Consider the following 20,131-nt stretch of genomic DNA (forward strand, 5'->3'; position numbering starts at 1 on the left):
TCTACTAGGGACTGACAGTAAACCAAATAAGCCAAACATGGAATTCAATCAATACAGCAATTTCACATAGGTAGCACTTGCACTGTGGCACTGATCAGCAGTGGCACAGTGCCCAAAGCATTTACCAGCAAAAACATTGTAAACAGAGGAGGCAAACAGAAAAAATGGAGGAGAGACTCATGCCAATGATGCCAGGTCTAACACGTGTCCCCTCCAGCTGAAATGTGGGGAGAACTACCCTTACCCTAGGGAGTCCTCATCACTAAGGCGGAAAAATCTGGACAGACCATCAGCATTGGCGTGATCTGTGCCAGGGCGGTGTCCCACCGTGAAGTCCATCCCCTGTAGGGAAATGGACCACCTCAACAGCTTTGGATTCTCACCCCTCATCTGCATCAACCATCTGAGGGGCCTGTGGTCTGTCTGAACCCGGAAGTGAGTCCCAAACAGGTAGGGTCTTAGCTTCTTCAGCGCTCAGACCACAGCAAATGCTTCTCTCTCTATCGCACTCCACCTCTGTTCCCTGGGAAGTAACCTCCTACTGATGAAGGCTACAGGTAAGTCTCGGCCCTCTTCATTCACCTGAGCTAGAACAGCCCCCACGCCATGCTCTGAAGCGTCCGTCTGGACAACAAATTCTTTAGAAAAGTCGGGTGCCTGGAGTATGGGTGCTGTGCACATTGCAGTTTTCAGGGTGTCAAAGGCCGTCTGACAGGCGTCAGTCCAGATCACAAGTCGTGGCTGCTTCCTGGAAGTCAGCGAAGTCAAGGGGTGCACAATGTTACCATAATCCTTGACGAACCTCCTTTAATAACCCGTGAGACCCAAGAAGGCTCTCACCTGAGTCTGGGTTTTGGGCGGTGCCCATGCCAGGATGGTATCAATCTTGGGTTGCAGGGGGGCCACCTTGCCGCTCCCTACTTGGTGCCCCAAGTACACCACTGAACCCTGCCCAATCTGGCACTTACTGGCTTTGATTGTGAGGCCTGCTCGCGCAGGGCCAACAACACTTCCTGGAGGTGGTGCTGTTGAAAATGGCAATGTGTATGTACATAAGCGGCGTTCATTTTGTGTTCACTGTACCCCTTGTTGTAAACAGAACGGATATCGCTAAAACACTGACTGTGTCATCCCGCTAGCATAGACCCATGCACACACGTACACGACAGCCATTTTAGGTATCATGGTCTCCTTGTTCACGATCGATCATCGTCACACTTCCCTGACCCTGCAAGCTTCCCCCATGCACCCTGACCGCCCCCGCTCTCACATGTACAAGTCATGAGCACCTCCCCTCCCGCATGACTCTGTCTCTAGGGATCACACCCCGCGCCTGACCAACACCTCCTTTCCTTTCATGAATACCCCTCTTTGGATAAACCCTTTCTCTACGCTCGATTTTCCACACTGACCTTTTCTTTCATGAATATCTCTCCTTTGATGACCTTTTCCTCTGAACCTAATTGTTTGCACGGACCGCTGGTCATCCCTTAGCCCGAGGATACAGTTTATTGCCCACTACTGTATGCACTCGTCTCTCTTGAAAGAAGCCACTATTGATCATGGCCACCCCACCCCCTGAGATTCGATCAGGCACACACATTCCAATGGAATCAGCAGAACACTCAGCTGCGTGACAGCCCCCTCCTATTGCATGAAGGATAAGGGCCCCTACTGTAGCCACGTGTTGGAATATCTTCATACTTCACAATGTCTTGATTGTAATGAAGGATGTGTGTGTGCCTTAAACCTGTGTATAAAAGACGAAGCCTCTGAGAAACTTGTTAGAGCACCTCCCGAAGACACTATGCGAGTGTCCCAAATGACATGCTCTCCTCATGAGAAATAAACTCTGTTCTTGTTTTCCTGCCTTCAGCGCCCGTCTCTTTATTTGGTAATTATTCAAGATGGGAACTAAGAGTCGCCCTGCACCAGCAGCCTGGGCATCCGGTGCGTTATGGGCTGACTTTTCAACAGTGCAAGTGTTCCTCCCAGCTGGCGCTGAACACTGCGATGTCGTCCAGGTAGGCGGCACTGAAATCCTCCAGTCCAGCCAAGACCTGGTTGACCAACCTCTGGAAGGTGGCAGGGGCATTCTTCATCCCAAAGGGCATAACCCGGAACTGGTAGTGCCCATCTGGTGTGTAGAATGCTGACCTCTCTGTTGCCCCATCAGTCAAGGCAATCTGCCAGTACCCAGACGTTAGATCAAACGTACTAAGGTACCGGGCAGCCCCCAACCGATCTATGAGCTCATCAGCTCTGGGGATGGGGTGCGCGTCAGTCTTTGTGACTGAATTGAGTCCTCGGTAATCCACACAGAACCGAAGTTCCGGTGAAGCACCAGGCGCTGCAGCCTTTGGGACCAAGACCACTGGGCTGGCCCAAGGACTGCTAGAGGACTCAACCACCCCTAAGGCAAACATTTTGGAGACCTCCTCCTTGATGTATGCTCTGACCTTGTCAGTCACTCTGTAAGCCTTGTGCTTCACAGGAGTGCTGTCCCCGGTGTCCACATCATGGACACACCACTGAGTGACACCAGGAATCAAGGAAAACAGATCAGGGAATTGTCCCAACAATTGGCGACAATCCTGCTGCTGTTCAGGGGTCAGTGTGTCAGAGAGGACAACACCATCCACTGACCCATCTTGCTCTTTTGCAGACAGGAGGTCAGGAAGAGGCTCACTCTCCTCCTCCATTCCAGCATCTGTAGCTAGGAGCATGCCCACTTCGGACCTTTCTAAGTGGGGCTTTAAACGGTTGACATGCAGGACCCGCAAGGGGTTCCTGGGAGATTCCAAGTCCACCATGTAGGTGACATCGCTCTTTTTCTCCACAACCTTAAATGGTCCAGTCCACCTGTCCTTGAGCGCACAAGGTTCGACAGGGGACATAACCCAAACTTTCTGTCCAGGCTGAAGCTCTACCAGAGTGGCCTTCTGGTCGTACCACCACTTCATCTCCTCCTGGCTGGCCTCCAGATTTGCCTGAGCAAGATCTCTGAAGCGCCTAGTCTGGTTCCTAAAGGCCAGCATGTAACTGTATACATCCTGGGGAGGTTTCCTGGGAGATTGCTCCCAGCCTTCTTTGACCAGACTCAAAGGTCCTCTTACCGGGTGACCATACAAGATCTCAAAGGGGCTGAACCCTAGAGACTTTTGTGGCACCTCACGGTAAGCAAACAACAGGCATAGCAAGAGGACGTCCCATTTACGCCTCATTGGTTCTTCAAGACCCATAATCATGCCTTTAAGGGTACGGTTGAATCTTTCAACCAACCCATTACCTTGAGGGTGGTAAGGAGTGGTGAACTTGTAAGTCACCCCACACTCCTTCCACAAAGACTTCATATAGTTGGAAATGAAGTTGGTGCCCCGGTCTGACACCACCTCTCTGGGGAACCCCATTCTGGAGAAAACACCCATCAGTGCCCGTCCCACCACGGGGGCCGTCACTGTTCTGAGAGGGATGGCTTCCGGGTACCGTGTTGCATGGTCCACCAAGACCAGGATGAACCTGTTGCCTAGGGCTGTCTTGGGGTCCAGGGGCCCAACAATGTCAATCCCCACCCGGTCAAAGGGGGTACTGACCACGGGAAAAGGTTCGAGAGGAGCCTTCTGCTTCCGCCCGCTTTTCCCACTTGCCTGGCAAGTTTGACAGGTCTTGCAATGGATATCTGTATCCCTTCTCATCTGAGGCCAATAAAAATGGGTGACAAGCCTGTCATAGGTCTTGTCCTGCCCCAGATGTCCAGCTAAAGGAACGTCATGAGCCAAACCCAGTAGGAAGGCTCTAAAGCGCTGGGGTACCACCAGCACACGGGCTGACCCAGGCTCAGCAGCCTTAGGCTCTCTATACAGGAGGTCGTTCTCCCAGTAAACAAAATGTGACCCTGACTGATCACCTGAGGTTTGGGCTGAGGCCTGCTGCCTCATACCCACAAGAGAAGGGCACACTTTCTGTTCTGCACAGAATTCTTCCCTGGAGGGACCATCATCCTGCTGCCAGTGGGTCAGCTCGGGCAGGTCTCCCAGTTCAGCAACTTGTTCACCTGTAGGTTCCAGGGCATACCCCTCAAGGTCTGCCTCCTCCTGGACCACGGGAACTATGGGACACGGTTTCCCGCGCCCCCTGCCTCTTCTCTTCACAGCTGGGTCCTGGGCCATACTTTCAGGCTCCAGAACACCATCAACACCCTTACTTGCTGTCATCGATCGAGTGGTTGCACACACCCACTCTGGCACACCCAACATTTTCAAATGTGTCTCCCTCTCCACCTTAGCCCAAGGGGAGTCTTCTAAATCATTGCCCAGGAGACAATCAACAGGCATGGCGGGCCTTACAGCAACTTGAAGAGTACCTGAAACTCCCCCCCATTCAAAGGAAACTTGAGCTACCTCACACTCTCTCTGGGAGTTGTCAGCAGCTATCACAGGGTAGAATGCGTGGGGAACAACCTGCTCTCTGGACACCAAGTGACACTTGACAGCTGTCACACTCGCTCCGGTGTCTCTGAGAGCTTCCACTCTATGGCCATTAATGGTCACCCACTGCCTATATTTCTTAGTGTTACTAGGCAGCGGGGGTGGAGGGACCAATTCCATGTCTCCTAGAGAGACCAGGGACATCTCTGCGGGACCCTCCCCACCATGGGCAACCATCTCCTCCCCTCCCAGGGCTACACTCGCCAACTGACGGGGAGCTGCACGTGGTGGTGCAGTAGAGTTCTTCAAGGGACACTGAGGATCATAAAACCGGTGTCCCACCTGCTTACAAGCGAAGCAGGTCATTGGGCCCCTACGAACAGGTTTACCTGTCGGGGCTCTGATTTCTTATCTGGGGGAGGCTGGGAACCCTTCCCTTGGTTCCCTTGGGGATTACTTTGGGGCCCTTTCTGGAACTCCTTCTGTTTACCCTTGTCCCCCCCACTCTTCTGCTGGGGACCCTGCCCACCCTTGGCTGAGTCTCCCACTGGACCCTGTGGACCCTGGTACTGACCCAGCAGTCCGCCTCCTCAGCAAGTTTTCTAGGGTTAGATATCTTGCTATCAATAAGGTGCTGGCGCAGCTCTGGAAAACAGTTATTAGACAAGTGCTCCCAAGCAAACAAATCATAAAGAGCATCATAACTTTCCACTTTGCTGCCCTTTACCCAACCATCCATGGCTCTGCAAAAATATGACACATATTCCACCCACGTCGTACCAGGCAATTTCTTACATTCTCTAAAGGCCTGTCTGTACTTTTCTGGGGTTAGGCCATACCTTAACATTAAAGCATCTTTCATATGAGCATAAGACATCCTATCCTCAACAGGCATCTCTAACAGGGTATCTCTTCCCTCATTCACAAAGCGACCCCACAACCCCGCTCCCCAATCCTTCTCAGGGACCCGGTGGGCCAACAATGCTAACTCATATGCTTTAAACCATTGACCAATATCTTCATTCTTCTGAAAATCTTTGATCACATCTTTAGGAAAATAAAACCTACTTTCTGCAGGCACAGATGGGATGCTGCCACCAGAGGGATTCAATTCTAACTCTTTAGCTTTGAGCTCCAACTCCCTCAACTTGGTATCATGCTCCAAAGCTAACTTTTCCCTTTCAAACTCCAACCTTTTGATCTCCAGATCAGCTTCTCTCCTGCCTCTTGCATTCTCTATCTCCAACTGCCCATTTATCTTAAGTTTTGCCATTTCCATGTTGTAAGCTCGCTCCTTTGCCCTTTCTTCTCTTTCTTCAGGAGAAAGACCTTTGGAGGAAACACTGCTGCCAGGAGGGGAGGGGGGCCCATTCACTGGCACCTCCTCTTCCCCTTCCCCTGTCGGTACCACCACAGGATCAGAGGAATCTCTGGCCTCTAACCAGGCCTGCAATGCTTTAAGGTATTCTTCCTTCACTTTGAAGCCTGTTGTAGGAACTTTAAATTGCTTGCAAAAGGATTTCAGCTGCTGTGACTTGTAATCCTTTATCTTACTCCTCTCAAACTCCTCCACAACAACAGGGGCAGTGACTCCGGCATCTCTCATGGTCAAAACTGGCAGTTTCAAAAATCAAGTTTCAGGAAATTTGGAGAACAAAAATAGAATATCCAACCAAAACAGATTGTGGCTGCGCTATGGTCTGCTTTCACTATGTAGCGCACACTAATCACTGCACATGGGTCATAAATGCAAAGTTCAAATCCTCACCGCTGACCCACCAATGTTAGAAGCGGCTGTCTCTAGTTGGCAGAGGTATACACTTCTGACAAATAGGGACACACCTTTTCTAGTCAGGGCAAGGGGATCACACACTTTGATAACCCCTGCTCACCCCCTTGGTAGCTTGGCAAAGCAGACAGGCTTATCTCAGAGGCAGTGCGTTAAGCATTTATGACCACATACAGTAATAAAGTGAATACACTACAAATGGACACGACACAGTAGTATTATAAAAATAAGGATTTTTATATAAGGCTTAGCACAAGACCAAATAACGACAAAAATATACCACAATCTTAATAAATACTCTTGGAAGGAAAAATAATAGTTCAAGCGTAGTTTCTTCTTAGCACAAAGTCTTTAGTATCAAAAGCAACTCTTCTTCTCTAAAACACAGTTCTTGGCAACAATGTAACCCCCACGGGAGTCACACGACGTCGAGGCAAAGTTAATCCAAAGGTTCGGCGTCGACCGCGAGGAGCGCTACGTCGAGCCCGGAGTCGCACAGACCCCCACAACACAGTACCTTGGAAAAGTGAAGCACTCGATGATCAGCGACGTCGAGATGTCCGGCGTTGCGTCTTCGGCGTCGATCGGGCCTCGGAGTCGGGGCGATCTGCAGCGGCGTCGACCGAAGTCAGGCAGGAGCAGCGCTCACGAGGCGAAGCAGGATACGGCGTTGTCGATGTTGCAAGAGTGAGCAGCGCTCACGGCGTCGAGAGGGCTCGAAGTCGATGCGATCAGCAGCGGTGCAGACACGGGGTCACTTGGAGCTGGAGCCGAACTCACTACTCACTGGCGTTGTTGCTGGCGTCGATCGGGCCCGGCGGCCGGCGTCGAGGAAGCGGGACACTGGAGCCGTTACTCACGATGTCGAGCTGGATTTGGCGGCGTCCGTCGGCGTCGAGATTGCTGGATTCTTTCAAAGGTGCTGGATTCACAAGTTCCAGCAAACAGCACTTTAAGCAGATGAAGTCCTTTAGCCCTGTGACTTCAACAGGAGACTGGCACTCTTCCAGCCCTTGGAGATTTTCTTAGCAAAGATTGAGAGTACACACACAGTTCCTCTCTCCTGGTTCCTTGGCAAAAATAAAGAAGCAATGCAGGATTCCCCCAACAAACAGCACTCTGGCAGAAGGGGTAGGCAGTCCTTAGATCAGCAGGCTTCTTGTCCTTGGTTCAGGTTTCCTTGTCAGAAGTGATCTAAATTCTTGGTTCAGGGGTCCTTCTCTTATGCCCCTTTTTGGCTTTGATCCCTTTGTCCATGCAGGGGAATTTCCCCCCATCTTGGGTTTGTTGTGGGTGTTGCCAGGCCGAAGCACCTGGCCTATTCACTGTGCAGGGCAGAGTCTTCAGCCGCCCAGCAGGAGCGGAGCCAGCATTGTCACTGGCAGGGGCAGGGCCATCAGTTGCCAGGCAGGAGGTGGGCCAGGAAAGTCCCAGGCAGGCACAGAGTCATCAGTCGCCTGGCAGGGGGGCGGAGCCAGCATTGTATCAGGCAGGGCAGGCTATCAGGAGCTACTCTTCCCCTACTCTCAATGCAAATGTCCCACTCATCCCACACTGACTCATTCAGACCTCTGGAGCCACCCAGCTCCTGTCACACGCACACCAGAACCAGCAGAGACCGGTAGACAGTTAGACAAGAAAATAGCTACTTTCTAAAAGTGCTATTTTCAAACACAGAGTCCAAAAACCATCCACACAAACGGATGCGTTATTAAACCCTGAGTTCAGGGATACCAAACTTGACATTGCACCATGCTCCCCGAGCCCGCTAGGATTATAGCATTAATAATCCTGGCAGCCCATTCTAACTGATGGAGAGCAGGTAACCTTACAATAGTGAAAAACGAATATGGCTGTAATTCACTATTAGGACATGCCAACCTTGTCAGGCTTGTCCTACCTTATGCTTACAATGCACCCTGCCCTTGGGCCTACCATAGGGGTGACTAACATGAAGTTAAGGGAAGGTTTAGGGACTGGCAAGTAGGTGTACTTGCACAGTCTGCGTGACAGTACCAGACTGCACATGGTCTAGCAATGGTAGACCTTCAGACATACTTTTACTAGGCCGCTCTTGTGGGTGGCACAACACGTGCTGCAGGCCCACTAGCAGCATTTGTATTTACAAGCCCTGGCACTCCTGGTGCACTCTACTAGGGACTGACAGTAAACCAAATAAGCCAAACATGGAATTCAATCAATACAGCAATTTCACATAGGGAGCACTTGCACTGTGGCACTGATCAGCAGTGGCACAGTGCCCAAAGCATTTACCAGCAAAAACATCGTAAACAGAGGAGGCAAACAGAAAAAATGGAGGAGAGACTCATGCCAATGATGCCAGGTCTAACAGATAGTATCTTAACCCCTTGCATGCTGGGCCGATTCCGCTCCCGTGCTGAAGATTTCAGCGCGTGTGCGGTCATGACGGCCCCCAGTGGTCATCAGCACACGAGCACTGTAGTGCATGACGGCTGGGGGCCGTCATCAGCATGGAAGGGGTTAAAGAACTGGGCAGAGGAAACAGGTCTGAACATTAACTCCATAATTTAGAATGAAGCCTGTGATCAGTCTGAAAGCAGTACGGGGTGCACATTTTAGAAAAATGTGGTTCTGTGCACAATGTTTAATATGTTCTACCCCTGCATAACTTCATAAATGTAAACATCAGGTTTTGAAGACTGGACTCATCTGAAATTAACCTGCCCCATACTCCAAAATTACTGGCACATGGTGATTTATACAACCACTTGCCTAGGTCTAGCTATTACTCCTGATGCTACCTCTGTATTAATGGGCAGTTTGAGCCTCTTGTGGAGTTCCCCTAAATGGGCACGCAGATGGTGGTTCACAGCTGTAGTAATTGCTAGACCTGTGATTACAGGCTTATGGAAAGCTCAAAAGCCTCCTGAATGCCAACTATGGCTAAAATGATCAAAAAAGGTTTAGCTCCTGCAAAATGTATTTTGAATGCATCGCTGTGATGCAGAACTTTGATACATTAAGAGGGAGCACATGGATTTTATACACATTTATCCTTCATGATTGACGTTAAAACAGTCTGTGTACCTTTCTAATGATCTACTCGAGGAATTAATAAGAGTATAATGTCACTGCTTAATAAAATTTGCATTACTTTAGCTATAATGGTGTATTTGTATCCTCTCTCTGTAATTGTATTTATGTCTAGGGTCATCAACAAGATTTATCATTAATATTTTGTACTAAAGTGTTTATTTTTTATCTCAAAAACCTAACACACCTACACCAATTCTGTGCGAAGGTACTGAGATGAGCAAAGTTAATTTTCGACTTTCATTTGCACCCTACCTGCTATTTATGAACAAACACTGATGATATAAAATACTGGACTTCAAAAGGGTAGGGCTATGGGATCTGCACAGAATTATTTTTAGATGCCATTTTGGCAAAGCCCAATAATTTACATCAAGGGGTGGTGAGGGACAGAGTCTCTGAATTAAGCAGAATACTCTCACCCAGTCAAGAGATCAGGGCTAGATCCAACACCGTTTTTTAGCTCATTGCACCATCCCAGTTTCAGAACCTGGCTGTATGCAAATTAGTCTGTTCCTGTCCCAGTGCATGATGGGAACAGGGCAAACCAAACTACAAAAGCCAATTCTTACACTGGGAAGGAAACAAGCTTCCGGGGACCGGTTTCTGGCATTACAGCCGTCTTCGGCCCGGCTTGCTTGAATCCTGATGGTGCAATGAGCAAGGGACTCATGTCTGAGTATACCCTTCCACGCTTAGGGTGGACAAAATAATTTACAACAAGGGGTGGTGAGGGACAGAGTCTCTGAATTAAGCAGAATACTCTCACCCAGTCAAGAGATCAGGGCTAGATCCAACACCGTTTTTTAGCTCATTGCACCATCCCAGTTTCAGAACCTGGCTGTATGCAAATTAGTCTGTTCCTGTCCCAGTGCATGATGGGAACAGGGCAAACCAAACTACAAAAGCCAATTCTTACACTGGGAAGGAAACAAGCTTCCGGGGACCGGTTTCTGGCATTACAGCCGTCTTCGGCCCGGCTTGCTTGAATCCTGATGGTGCAATGAGCAAGGGACTCATGTCTGAGTATACCCTTCCACGCTTAGGTTGGACAAAATAATTTACAACAAGGGGTGGTGAGGGACAGAGTCTCTGAATTAAGCAGAATACTCTCACCCAGTCAAGAGATCAGGGCTAGATCCAACACCGTTTTTTAGCTCATTGCACCATCCCAGTTTCAGAACCTGGCTGTATGCAAATTAGTCTGTTCCTGTCCCAGTGCATGATGGGAACAGGGCAAACCAAACTACAAAAGCCAATTCTTACACTGGGAAGGAAACAAGCTTTCGGGGACCGGTTTCTGGCATTACAGCCGTCTTCGGCCCGGCTTGCTTGAATCCTGATGGTGCAATGAGCAAAGGACTCATGTCTGAGTATACCCTTCCACGCTTAGGGTGGACAAAATAATTTACAACAAGGGGTGGTGAGGGACAGAGTCTCTGAATTAAGCAGAATACTCTCACCCAGTCAAGAGATCAGGGCTAGATCCAACACCGTTTTTTAGCTCATTGCACCATCCCAGTTTCAGAACCTGGCTGTATGCAAATTAGTCTGTTCCTGTCCCAGTGCATGATGGGAACAGGGCAAACCAAACTACAAAAGCCAATTCTTACACTGGGAAGGAAACAAGCTTCCGGGGACCGGTTTCTGGCATTACAGCCGTCTTCGGCCCGGCTTGCTTGAATCCTGATGGTGCAATGAGCAAGGGACTCATGTCTGAGTATACCCTTCCACGCTTAGGGTGGACAAAATAATTTACAACAAGGGGTGGTGAGGGACAGAGTCTCTGAATTAAGCAGAATACTCTCACCCAGTCAAGAGATCAGTGCTAGATCCAACACCGTTTTTTGGCAAAGCCCTGCACACTTCTCTTTGTAGCTCTTGTGCCTGCCTTCTATTTCGGACTTTGATGTGAGCAAAGGTATTATGCTCTGTAATACAATATTTTAGTGGATGCATTTGGTTTATACCCTTGTCACCCCCTCATGATCTCAGCATGCTTTTGTTAATTGCATGTTTTTTTTTGGTAGGGGAGAGCAGTGAACGCAGAAGAGCATTTGTCTCACAAATTAAAAGGAAGTATATAGTGTGTTAAGTCTGTTATTGTTTTTTAAGATCTAGAAGTAATGTGATTATTCACTTTTTTTCTGGTTTCGTCTGACAGCGCAGTTGTTTCCAGACAATTATGTGGGCATCACTCTAGAGGGGCATTGGCTCCGCCCACACGTTGGGAGCCAGGAGTACATGTTTTGATTGAGCAGGAGTTGTATTCTTCCACAAGGAAAGTGCTTGTGCTCTTTGCAGCTCTGATCATTTTGTTTATTTATCCAGCAGCCTGAGGTTGAACTTTCAAGGTCACACACATGGTACTGTAATGCTATAAAAGTGCTTTAAGATAACTAGATAACTTAAGATGTTTGTCTTTCTCTGGCAGCAGCACAGATGGGAAGAGGACAATCGTTAATCTACATGGATTTTTAGTCTAGCTTGGCAGTGCAAATGTCACCCGACCTCTTAACCTACCCTGATAATTTCCTACTGTTCTCTACTTCCTCACAAATACATTTTCATTCCCATGTTATGTATTTGTAATTCTTCACATTACCATACAACGTTCATTTAAAGCCAGACCTATTGGCATTGCCAATGCTTTTTTGTCTTTTTTGTTTTCCTCTCAATGAAAAAATACAATCGGTCAGTCAAACATAAGGCAGTTTTTAATAATGCACATTCCATCTTTAATTGGTTAGTTTCTTTAAAATAGTAAAAAGTAACTTTTTCCTTCTGTCCACTAAATATGTGGGACAACTTATTCTTTTCAAGCAGAGTCCCTCTTTTCTCATTAAGTTATTTTGTATAGTTTATTAGTAGTATTGTGTTTTACATTATATTGTGCATGTTATGTGTACTCAACTACCAATAAAAACTTTTGAACACAAAAAAAGTTATTGATTTTTACATCTTCACTTGTCAAACATACTGAAAGTAATATATTTTGTATTGTGCTTTTACACTTAAATGTCAGTGTTCTTAGTTAAATCTAAATTAAACAATGTTTAAGTTTTGCACACGTCCAAACCAATTCATAATCAAATGAATTACACCCATCTTTGAAATGCCGTTTACCGATTAAACCACAAGTAATGCCATTAATAGTACTAATTTTCAGTATAAGATGCACAGAGCAGCCCAAGGGAGGCGCAGTTTGTTGGCACAATATTGGGGTGACCAATTGCATTCGATCTGACTTCCCACCATAATTAAATGGAAAGCAGAAGGGTCACTGCTAGTTCTTTGTTCACAGTTCTCTATATCCTTCCACTTTGAGGCCAAATGCGGTGTAGGGCCTAGTGAAACACCCTGTCCCATATACATATGCTTGTATTGCTTCGCCCTCCCAAATAAAAGAAAATACCGCCCTCCCACATGGAGGCACAAACACGGCAAAACAATAAAAACACCACCAATGGTATTTCACTCTTATAAAATGAAACGTATCAAAAGACTGTTCTCAGAATAAGTCATGGGGTTGTATTTGTGTAACACTCTCTAACAGAAAGGCTTTCCCAGATGAATTACAAGCAGATAATAATATGATGGACGTCTACTCCAAGAAATGAGATGGATATATACACTAAATACATTGGATGATTCACAATGAAAACACATCAGATGATTATAACCACTGGAGACATGAATGTGCGCACAGACACTCCAACATCACAAAGTCAATACTCAAAGAATAAAACACCTCACCAGCTGCAAACACTGCATCTTAACCCCGGTTGTGAATCCTCCAGTCTGGAGTACGCTAAGAGCCTCAGCAAACTGAGATCTGCTGTAGTGATGTAGATGCGTCCGTCTCCATTCAGATTCCAAAATCCCAGTCTCCAAGTCAACAAACCCAAGCTTTATAATCTTAAAGCACACTAGAGGTTTCCGAGAGGCTCTCCTCTGCCCCAAGGAAACTTACTGGAGTTGGCCACTCTCCATGCAAGCATTTCAAAGGCAAATGAGTTCTCGCGTTCCTTCTGCACTCTCACGTGTTTCCTCCCTTATCTTAACGAAGCTTACGAAAGTCTCCAGCGGTACAGAAAACAATCTCCAAAAGTACAGCTACAAACAACCTTGAATGTGAATAACCTAAACAACTTGAGAAAACTGGAGGCCTGTCTGTGTACGCAAAAGCTCAAGCTAGACAGAGTCAGAATTCAAGATGGCATGAGGGCATGTCAAAGCCAATAGTAAGAACTTCATAATTCTTCCCAATGTACAACATAATGCACATTTGAGCAGCACTGCTTATAATACTGCACTCCAAGACCAAGAAATACATTCCACACCTCTCTCTCACATGCTTTCAAATGCACATCCACACATTCTGTTCCTGGCAAGGCTGTTCTACTCTGTGAAACCTCCCCCACTCAATTACTACAAAATTACACAAAAGAAATCCTCAAGGAAAAGTGCACATGCAGGAAAAATTATGTCGTACATTCAGGCTAGGATAAAATAGAACACCAAAAGTCAATTAAAATAATGGTAGTCAGAGGTCATCACATGCTTTCAAAACATGGGAGTGCCTCTAGCACTACAAAGAAAAGAACTTCCATTTACTATCTTTGGCAAACAAGGCCTCCATAAGTGATCCTTTTAATAAATTGGAGTACAACCAACCAGTCGTCACAGAACACGTTGCTCTCCAATAAAGTCAGGGAAACGCTCTGAGAAAAATAGGTGGAGGGACAAATTAGTATTTATATTCTCTTATCACATGGAGTCCTGCCATAACTAGATCATTGCTTCACTTACCTACACTCCAAGCCTCTAGGCCATATATTCAGTCATATGGCCACCAATAACAGAACTACGCTATCAATATCCCCACCACCAAATACCACAACAATACTATCACCAATATACCACCACCAGCACCACCACCAATACCACAAGGCTGCAAAGACTGCCACTGAAATTACTACCACCATCACCAATGTTACCACTTCCACCAACATTACCGAGCACTGGTAAAGTCAGTACATCTGGCTATGGGATGCTATCTCCGGGAAATACATTTGGGCATTACTTTTCTGTATGTGTTGCCAAATTAAATCCAGACCTATTGGCTTTGCCTTTCCCTGTCCTACAAGCATCAGTAACAGTTGTGTACACCTATACGAGTTGCACTAGGATTTGTTCCATTACTATTCGGAGAACCATTTTGCAACAATAGAACATCCGTGGATGATGTAATTGTATTGCATTCCTATTAAGAGAGTCATTTTGCAACAATGGAACACTTGTGGATACTGTAATTTTTCTGACTACCTTCATATTTCCTTCCTCCCACAAATACCTTCATTATTGGCGAAAGCCTTTTGTGTCATTTTCTGTAATTGGTGTACTTGTATGGCAGAAACCATCTACATTCACTTGCAATTATGGCACGTGCCTGCGTAGCTTCATCTTTAATGGCTGTCTCCTTATTGAGTACTCCATCTTCCAGCAAGCATCTGCAATAATATGGGTTAATAGCCCAACAGACTTAACGATCCCTTGTAGGTCCTCGACCTTGAAAATCTTTGCATGCCCAACTCTTGACGAGTCTTTTTTCGTTATGACTGTGAAATACCCTACCCCTTGCTCTTTGTGTTACCTAAGACTAACTTTTAGGAAACACCTTACGACCTAGTTTTCCTCTACCTAAGGACTTACTTTTCTCCTTATTCTCAAGCAGTCAATCATGTGACCATTGAGGTGTATGTGCACTTTATGAAACTCATTAACATTAGAAATACCCTTTAACTCCACAATCCTTACTGCAGAGGCTTGGTTTCACTATCCTTCAAAGTTTATTACATAGACTTGTTGTGTGGCAATGTTGGCTGGACAGACCTCCTGGCTGAGGCAAATTACTGCTTTTTAGACCTGGGTTTTAATAGCAAGGCTGTGAAGCAAACCAGTTGCTAACCATACATATAGATTGGGGTTTAGGCTTGTTCCTTTCAACCATTAACTTTCTTTGACTAGCTGGCTGGAGTCTTTGACAATTATGACTTGGCACCCCCCATTGGAGTATGCATCGCTTACACAATGCTATTGGTTGGTTGGGTGTATAGTTCTGCCTGCAAAGTGTGTGCTTTTATTAATCTACATGAAGGATTGATTACTTAACTAAACCACTCAGTCTGTTCCTGCTGGTTCTCAGTTGCCTCGTTGTAGTGTGCAAATGCTGCTAGTGGTACTATTTCAAACCCAGACCTGTTGGCTTTGCTATGGTAAAAAGTTATATTTTGGTGAGAGAGCACTTTCTTCAATTTGGGCTGGGCCACCTCATGATTGCCTAGAGGGGTGTTCTGGCCCTTGTCAGTCAGTTATTGCTAAATGCCTTCTGCTGAGCGGTTGCCTTCATCGTTTCTGTCCCAGCCAAACCTTGCAACTTGTTTACAAAACAGTGAGTGCAGGTGAGCATGGATTTTTTTCCCCCCTTCAGTTCCATTTAAAGGACACTTAACCTCTTCGGTCAGGTATGTTACCTAAGCGCATATGTGTTTTCATTTTATTTCAGAACGAAGCTCCTTTCTGTAGACTTCACTGTATCTGTAAAATATATGGTCTCAGATGCTGTGTTTTTAATTTGTTTAACACTGCACGTCGGATAGTTTTCTTCACACTGTGACCTTCATTCAATGTCGCTGTGCAGTTGTATTTCTTTGTACTGTTTGCAAAGCATGCACGTTTACCCAATTCTCCTTGTTTACTCCTAGGGCTTCCGTACACTTTTTGCAAAGATGGGCAACGGGGGCAGCGCTGTGTATGAAAAACGCATCTCGAGGCTGCTTCCTGAAGAACAAGCCCAAATCAGTGACGCGTTTGACAAAATGACTGAAGCGACGGGCGCCGAAAAGGGTTCCAGGAAATCGGTGTCTCTTGAGATGTTAAAGGTAAGGTTGGCGGCGGTCCTGCTTCTTCTTATTATCGTTTGGAACGTGACGGCGATTTCACAGAACGTTTGAACGGTTTTGAATGTTTAGATGGTAACATTTGATGACATTTTAATTATGTAATTTGTTGTGTTAAGAAGCAGTGCCATACACCATTAGTTTTACTCCGACAATCTAAAGGTGTTTACTCCCAGAATGCACAGTCGGTACATAGCATAGCAAAACATGATACTGCAATTACCCTAAGTAAAAAGTAGCGTTAGCAAAAATGCAAGTAGCTACAAGCTATACATGTAACACTGGGCCATTTACACCTGTATCAAAAGCAAGTTTTATTTTCCTGTTACGTGTCTCAGACTTACTGGTTCGGTTTTCCATTTCTAGTCTTTCTTCCACGTTAATCGTTCTAAGTTTGTAAAATAAGTTCTTCCAATGTGAGTCAAGGTTACAGCTTCCAGAATACACCGGTTTGTATAATGAAAGCACAGGACCAGCGTATGCCCCGTTGATATTAGGTAACCAACCTTAATCCGGAATCTCAGGAACTCACAACAACAATTACTGCAGTTGATTTGAATATAGGAGTCACTCACACGTTTCCTACTTCAAACTATTCACTTCTTGCTTGCCTTCCCCACCAAAGGCACTTGTTTTTCATGGCTCCTCCCTTGTCACTGTGAAATCCCAGTCGAACAAAGCTCTCTGCACTTTATTTAGCACTCTGTACTTTACTTTATTTTTCACATTTTACTTAAACCTAAGAAGGCATCACCTGCGCCCCATATTATTAAGGGGGTTGGGATTTTAGATCCCACACAGCCGCCTTTTCCTATCTGCAGGGTCTGGGACATGGTCTGTGACTGCCGGCCACCCCCCCGCCATAACATGCAGAACACCGTTACACATTCAGACATTCAACACTGAATTTTCTTTGGAAGGCGGGGAGTCTCGAGCCCGAGACGCCCCGGCCGTATTTATTAAAATATGAAACAAAATTAAAAATTGATAAAATAAACATTTACATAATTATTAGAAATGCAAACTTCAGAACATTAGATTTACATCCATTTTGACAGGTATGATGGGCTAACCTTAACAAATCTCTAATACAGCGTGTTCCTAACCGAATCTAACATCCTGATATTAAATTTGCATTTACTAATCATTTCTGTCCTACGGCAAGGTCGCTAACCGGTGTCAGATCCTTTTACCCAGCTACGCTCTCACGTCCGAGATGCGCATGCGCGACAAGGGCCCGTTTACCCTCGTGTGCTCCGTGAACTCCATTTAACCATAACAGGAGGGCCCTTACACTCGCACCCTTAGCGTCATAGTGCATAGTGTATGTGTGCGGTGGCTACCAGCCTGAGGAAAGCGTTGACTCTCCTCCCCCGCACCCAAGCAAGCGAATATCCTGCCCCTGAAGTTCTGGGAGAGACCAATGGCCCCTCCCCCTGGGCGACCCCTTTCGTGAATGGGGCCGCCCCCACCTAAGGACCTTAAATTGCTGCTCACCGATTATGACCTTACCGCCACAGGCCAGCATAGTTGACCGACTATCTGGCCCCCCCAACTGCCTACACTGAAAGGTCATATCTTCCTAATCAAAACCCTCTACCCCTGCTAGTATGTTCCCTATCAATAAGGCATTCCCTGACTCTGTCAAATGGACCCCATCCTGCAAGTAGAGACAACCCCTCCAACCATGGCCAACCATTTCCGTCAGCCGCTCACTGCTCGTCCCCATCAAGTGAACCCCACCCTGCTAATCTAAATTGTCCCTCTTGGATGCACCCCTGTGGAATATACTGCAATGAGGCGTTTGAAATAATTTCTCAATCCAAGTGTTGATCCTCTTTACCGAGTGATTCATCACCGAGTGATTCAGCGCACTAACAGAGTCCACCCCCCCCCTTTTTCTGCAGCCTAGGAAACAACTGAAACCCCTTATGGTGCAGTCTGGGTTTTATATTTTGCTAACCTGCTTGCTACTGCGATTATCCCTTTCCTCGGACCCCCTTGCCCAATTCAACCCCAATCGTTGCTACCCGCATGTCAGATAATGACTGAGGGTGGTGGCGCGTGCCTATCGAGTACCTCTCCTTTCCCACTCTGGACGTACAGACCCCCTCTTTGGGGTCCCTGTAATTGCTGTGACCGGCACTAGACGTGTATACCCGACCTACGCGCCTACGTTGCTGCGCTCGATAAGACGCGGTGCTCTTGATGCTGACACCCATTGTCAGAGCAACTGAAAATGCTACCCGGGTAACCACAGGCCCTGGGTTTGACCAGGCTAGCAATGCACACCCTTGTGCACTGCCACATCCCTATCGTTGGCCCTACCAATTGGTAACCTATGAGTAAGCCATGATGACCCTGGTGGCCCCGCGAGCACAGGCGCCGGTACTGTAGAAATACAATTTCCTGATAAGGCAACTACTGCCATTTTTTGTGAAGCAACATCTCGCTACATTACTGCGGCCAGCCCAGTCTAGGGTAACACACCAAACCGTCAAACCAGTGTCGGCACCTCCGGCGTCCTTGATCGATCGCCCATCAGATCTGATGTCGTTGCTTGCCATCCTCTCCCTGACGTACGCATCCCTTTGGCTGTCCACCTGTTGCAGTTGTTGCGGTGTTGAGTGTTTAAGGCATTCTGCACCATCTACCGAGCATCTCAAGGCAAAGGAGTGCCACTACAAACCAAATGTAAGCAATGCCGACATAACAGGGCTCCTCGCTCAGAGGTAGCACCTCAGATTCTCAACTCATGTTCCAATAAGAAATCCACTGGAGGATTCATTTTCTTGCTCCAAGTGGCCAACCCTGGAATTCTTTGCCCCCTAAAAGTCGTTGCCTTCAGTAATGCATATCTTGCTGCTGTTGTTGTTTCTAAAAGCCAATAAACTAACCATCCACAGCAGAATGTTATTCCCATATTGATGAGAAGGGGGGCCTAACTGACAGCCCCTACCCATAGATCCAAATCATAGCCTGCAGTCTGGACCAGACAAAGGCTATGATATCCTTATAATCTGGGAACTCCGAGCCAGGCCTGTAGTAAATTAGTAAGTGTCGTCACAGGACGGGGAAAATGCATCTATTAAGGAACCAATGACAGTCCCTACCCATAGCTCCGGATCATAGCCTGCAGTCTGGAGCCCACAGAGTACCGCTCGATGACACTACAAGAGGTAGCCCAACTGCATCATTATTTATGCGGCAGCACCTTGTTGATGGCAAAATGGAATGGTTTATGTTCAATGGCTAGTGCGTTACAGTTTTTCCGGGCAGGACCCCACTCACTCTAAGGCACGGCTCTCTCTAAGGCACAGCTCCCTCCTTGTTCTGGACAATGGGGGCCATGCGCGGAGAAGGGGGTAGCGTTGTTCCTTACGCAACCCTTGTCTGGACACCTAATCAAAGTAACGTCCTACAAACAGCGCGGAGCGCACCAAGCATTGCACCTAAATGCGGTTGAAAACCCGGGAGTGTGTCTCTCAAAGGGGCGTGGCCTATGTAATTAAGGGCGTGGTTTAAAATTACTTAAGCTAGACATCTGTGCTTAGCATATTGTGCTTCCCTAATTGTGTTTCGTTGTTTCTGTCATTGCACCCAGATATATGATACTACCCCCAGTAACCCTACCTACAAGGTCTGCCCAATTGTTGTTAGCTACTTAGGATAGATAAGCAATGACTATGGATTGTATATAATATTGAACAGCTTCCACTTGCAGACCTGGTGACACCCTGACGATGTTTTCAAAAGAGCTGGGAAAACCATAGAGAAAATGACCCCCTTTACAATATTTCCCTTCCCCCACAACGCTCACCTGGCATGACGCCGACGTCATGCCATAACTTCTCCCCTCATGAGAAGTGAGCAGTGTG

At 46.8% G+C, this 20,131-nt stretch overlaps 1 protein-coding gene across 7 annotated transcripts in view; it reads left to right on the forward strand.

Annotated features, from left to right (window-relative positions):
• Window positions 1-20,131, forward strand: part of MEAK7 (MTOR associated protein MEAK7) — a 254,710-nt gene that overhangs the window by 59,394 nt on the left and 175,185 nt on the right. For all 7 annotated transcript variants that reach the window (XR_013603851.1, XM_078671081.1, XM_078671083.1 and 4 more), the window contains one exon: window positions 16,059-16,235. Coding sequence is in view for 6 of the 7 variants with exons in the window: in XM_078671081.1 (XP_078527207.1) it covers window positions 16,059-16,235 (177 nt within the window). In the remaining variant the exon portion in view is untranslated. The remainder of the gene's footprint in view (window positions 1-16,058; window positions 16,236-20,131) is intronic.

Source organism: Lissotriton helveticus, chromosome 12, assembly GCF_964261635.1.
Source record: "Lissotriton helveticus chromosome 12, aLisHel1.1, whole genome shotgun sequence".
Taxonomy (NCBI): Eukaryota; Metazoa; Chordata; class Amphibia; order Caudata; family Salamandridae; genus Lissotriton; species Lissotriton helveticus.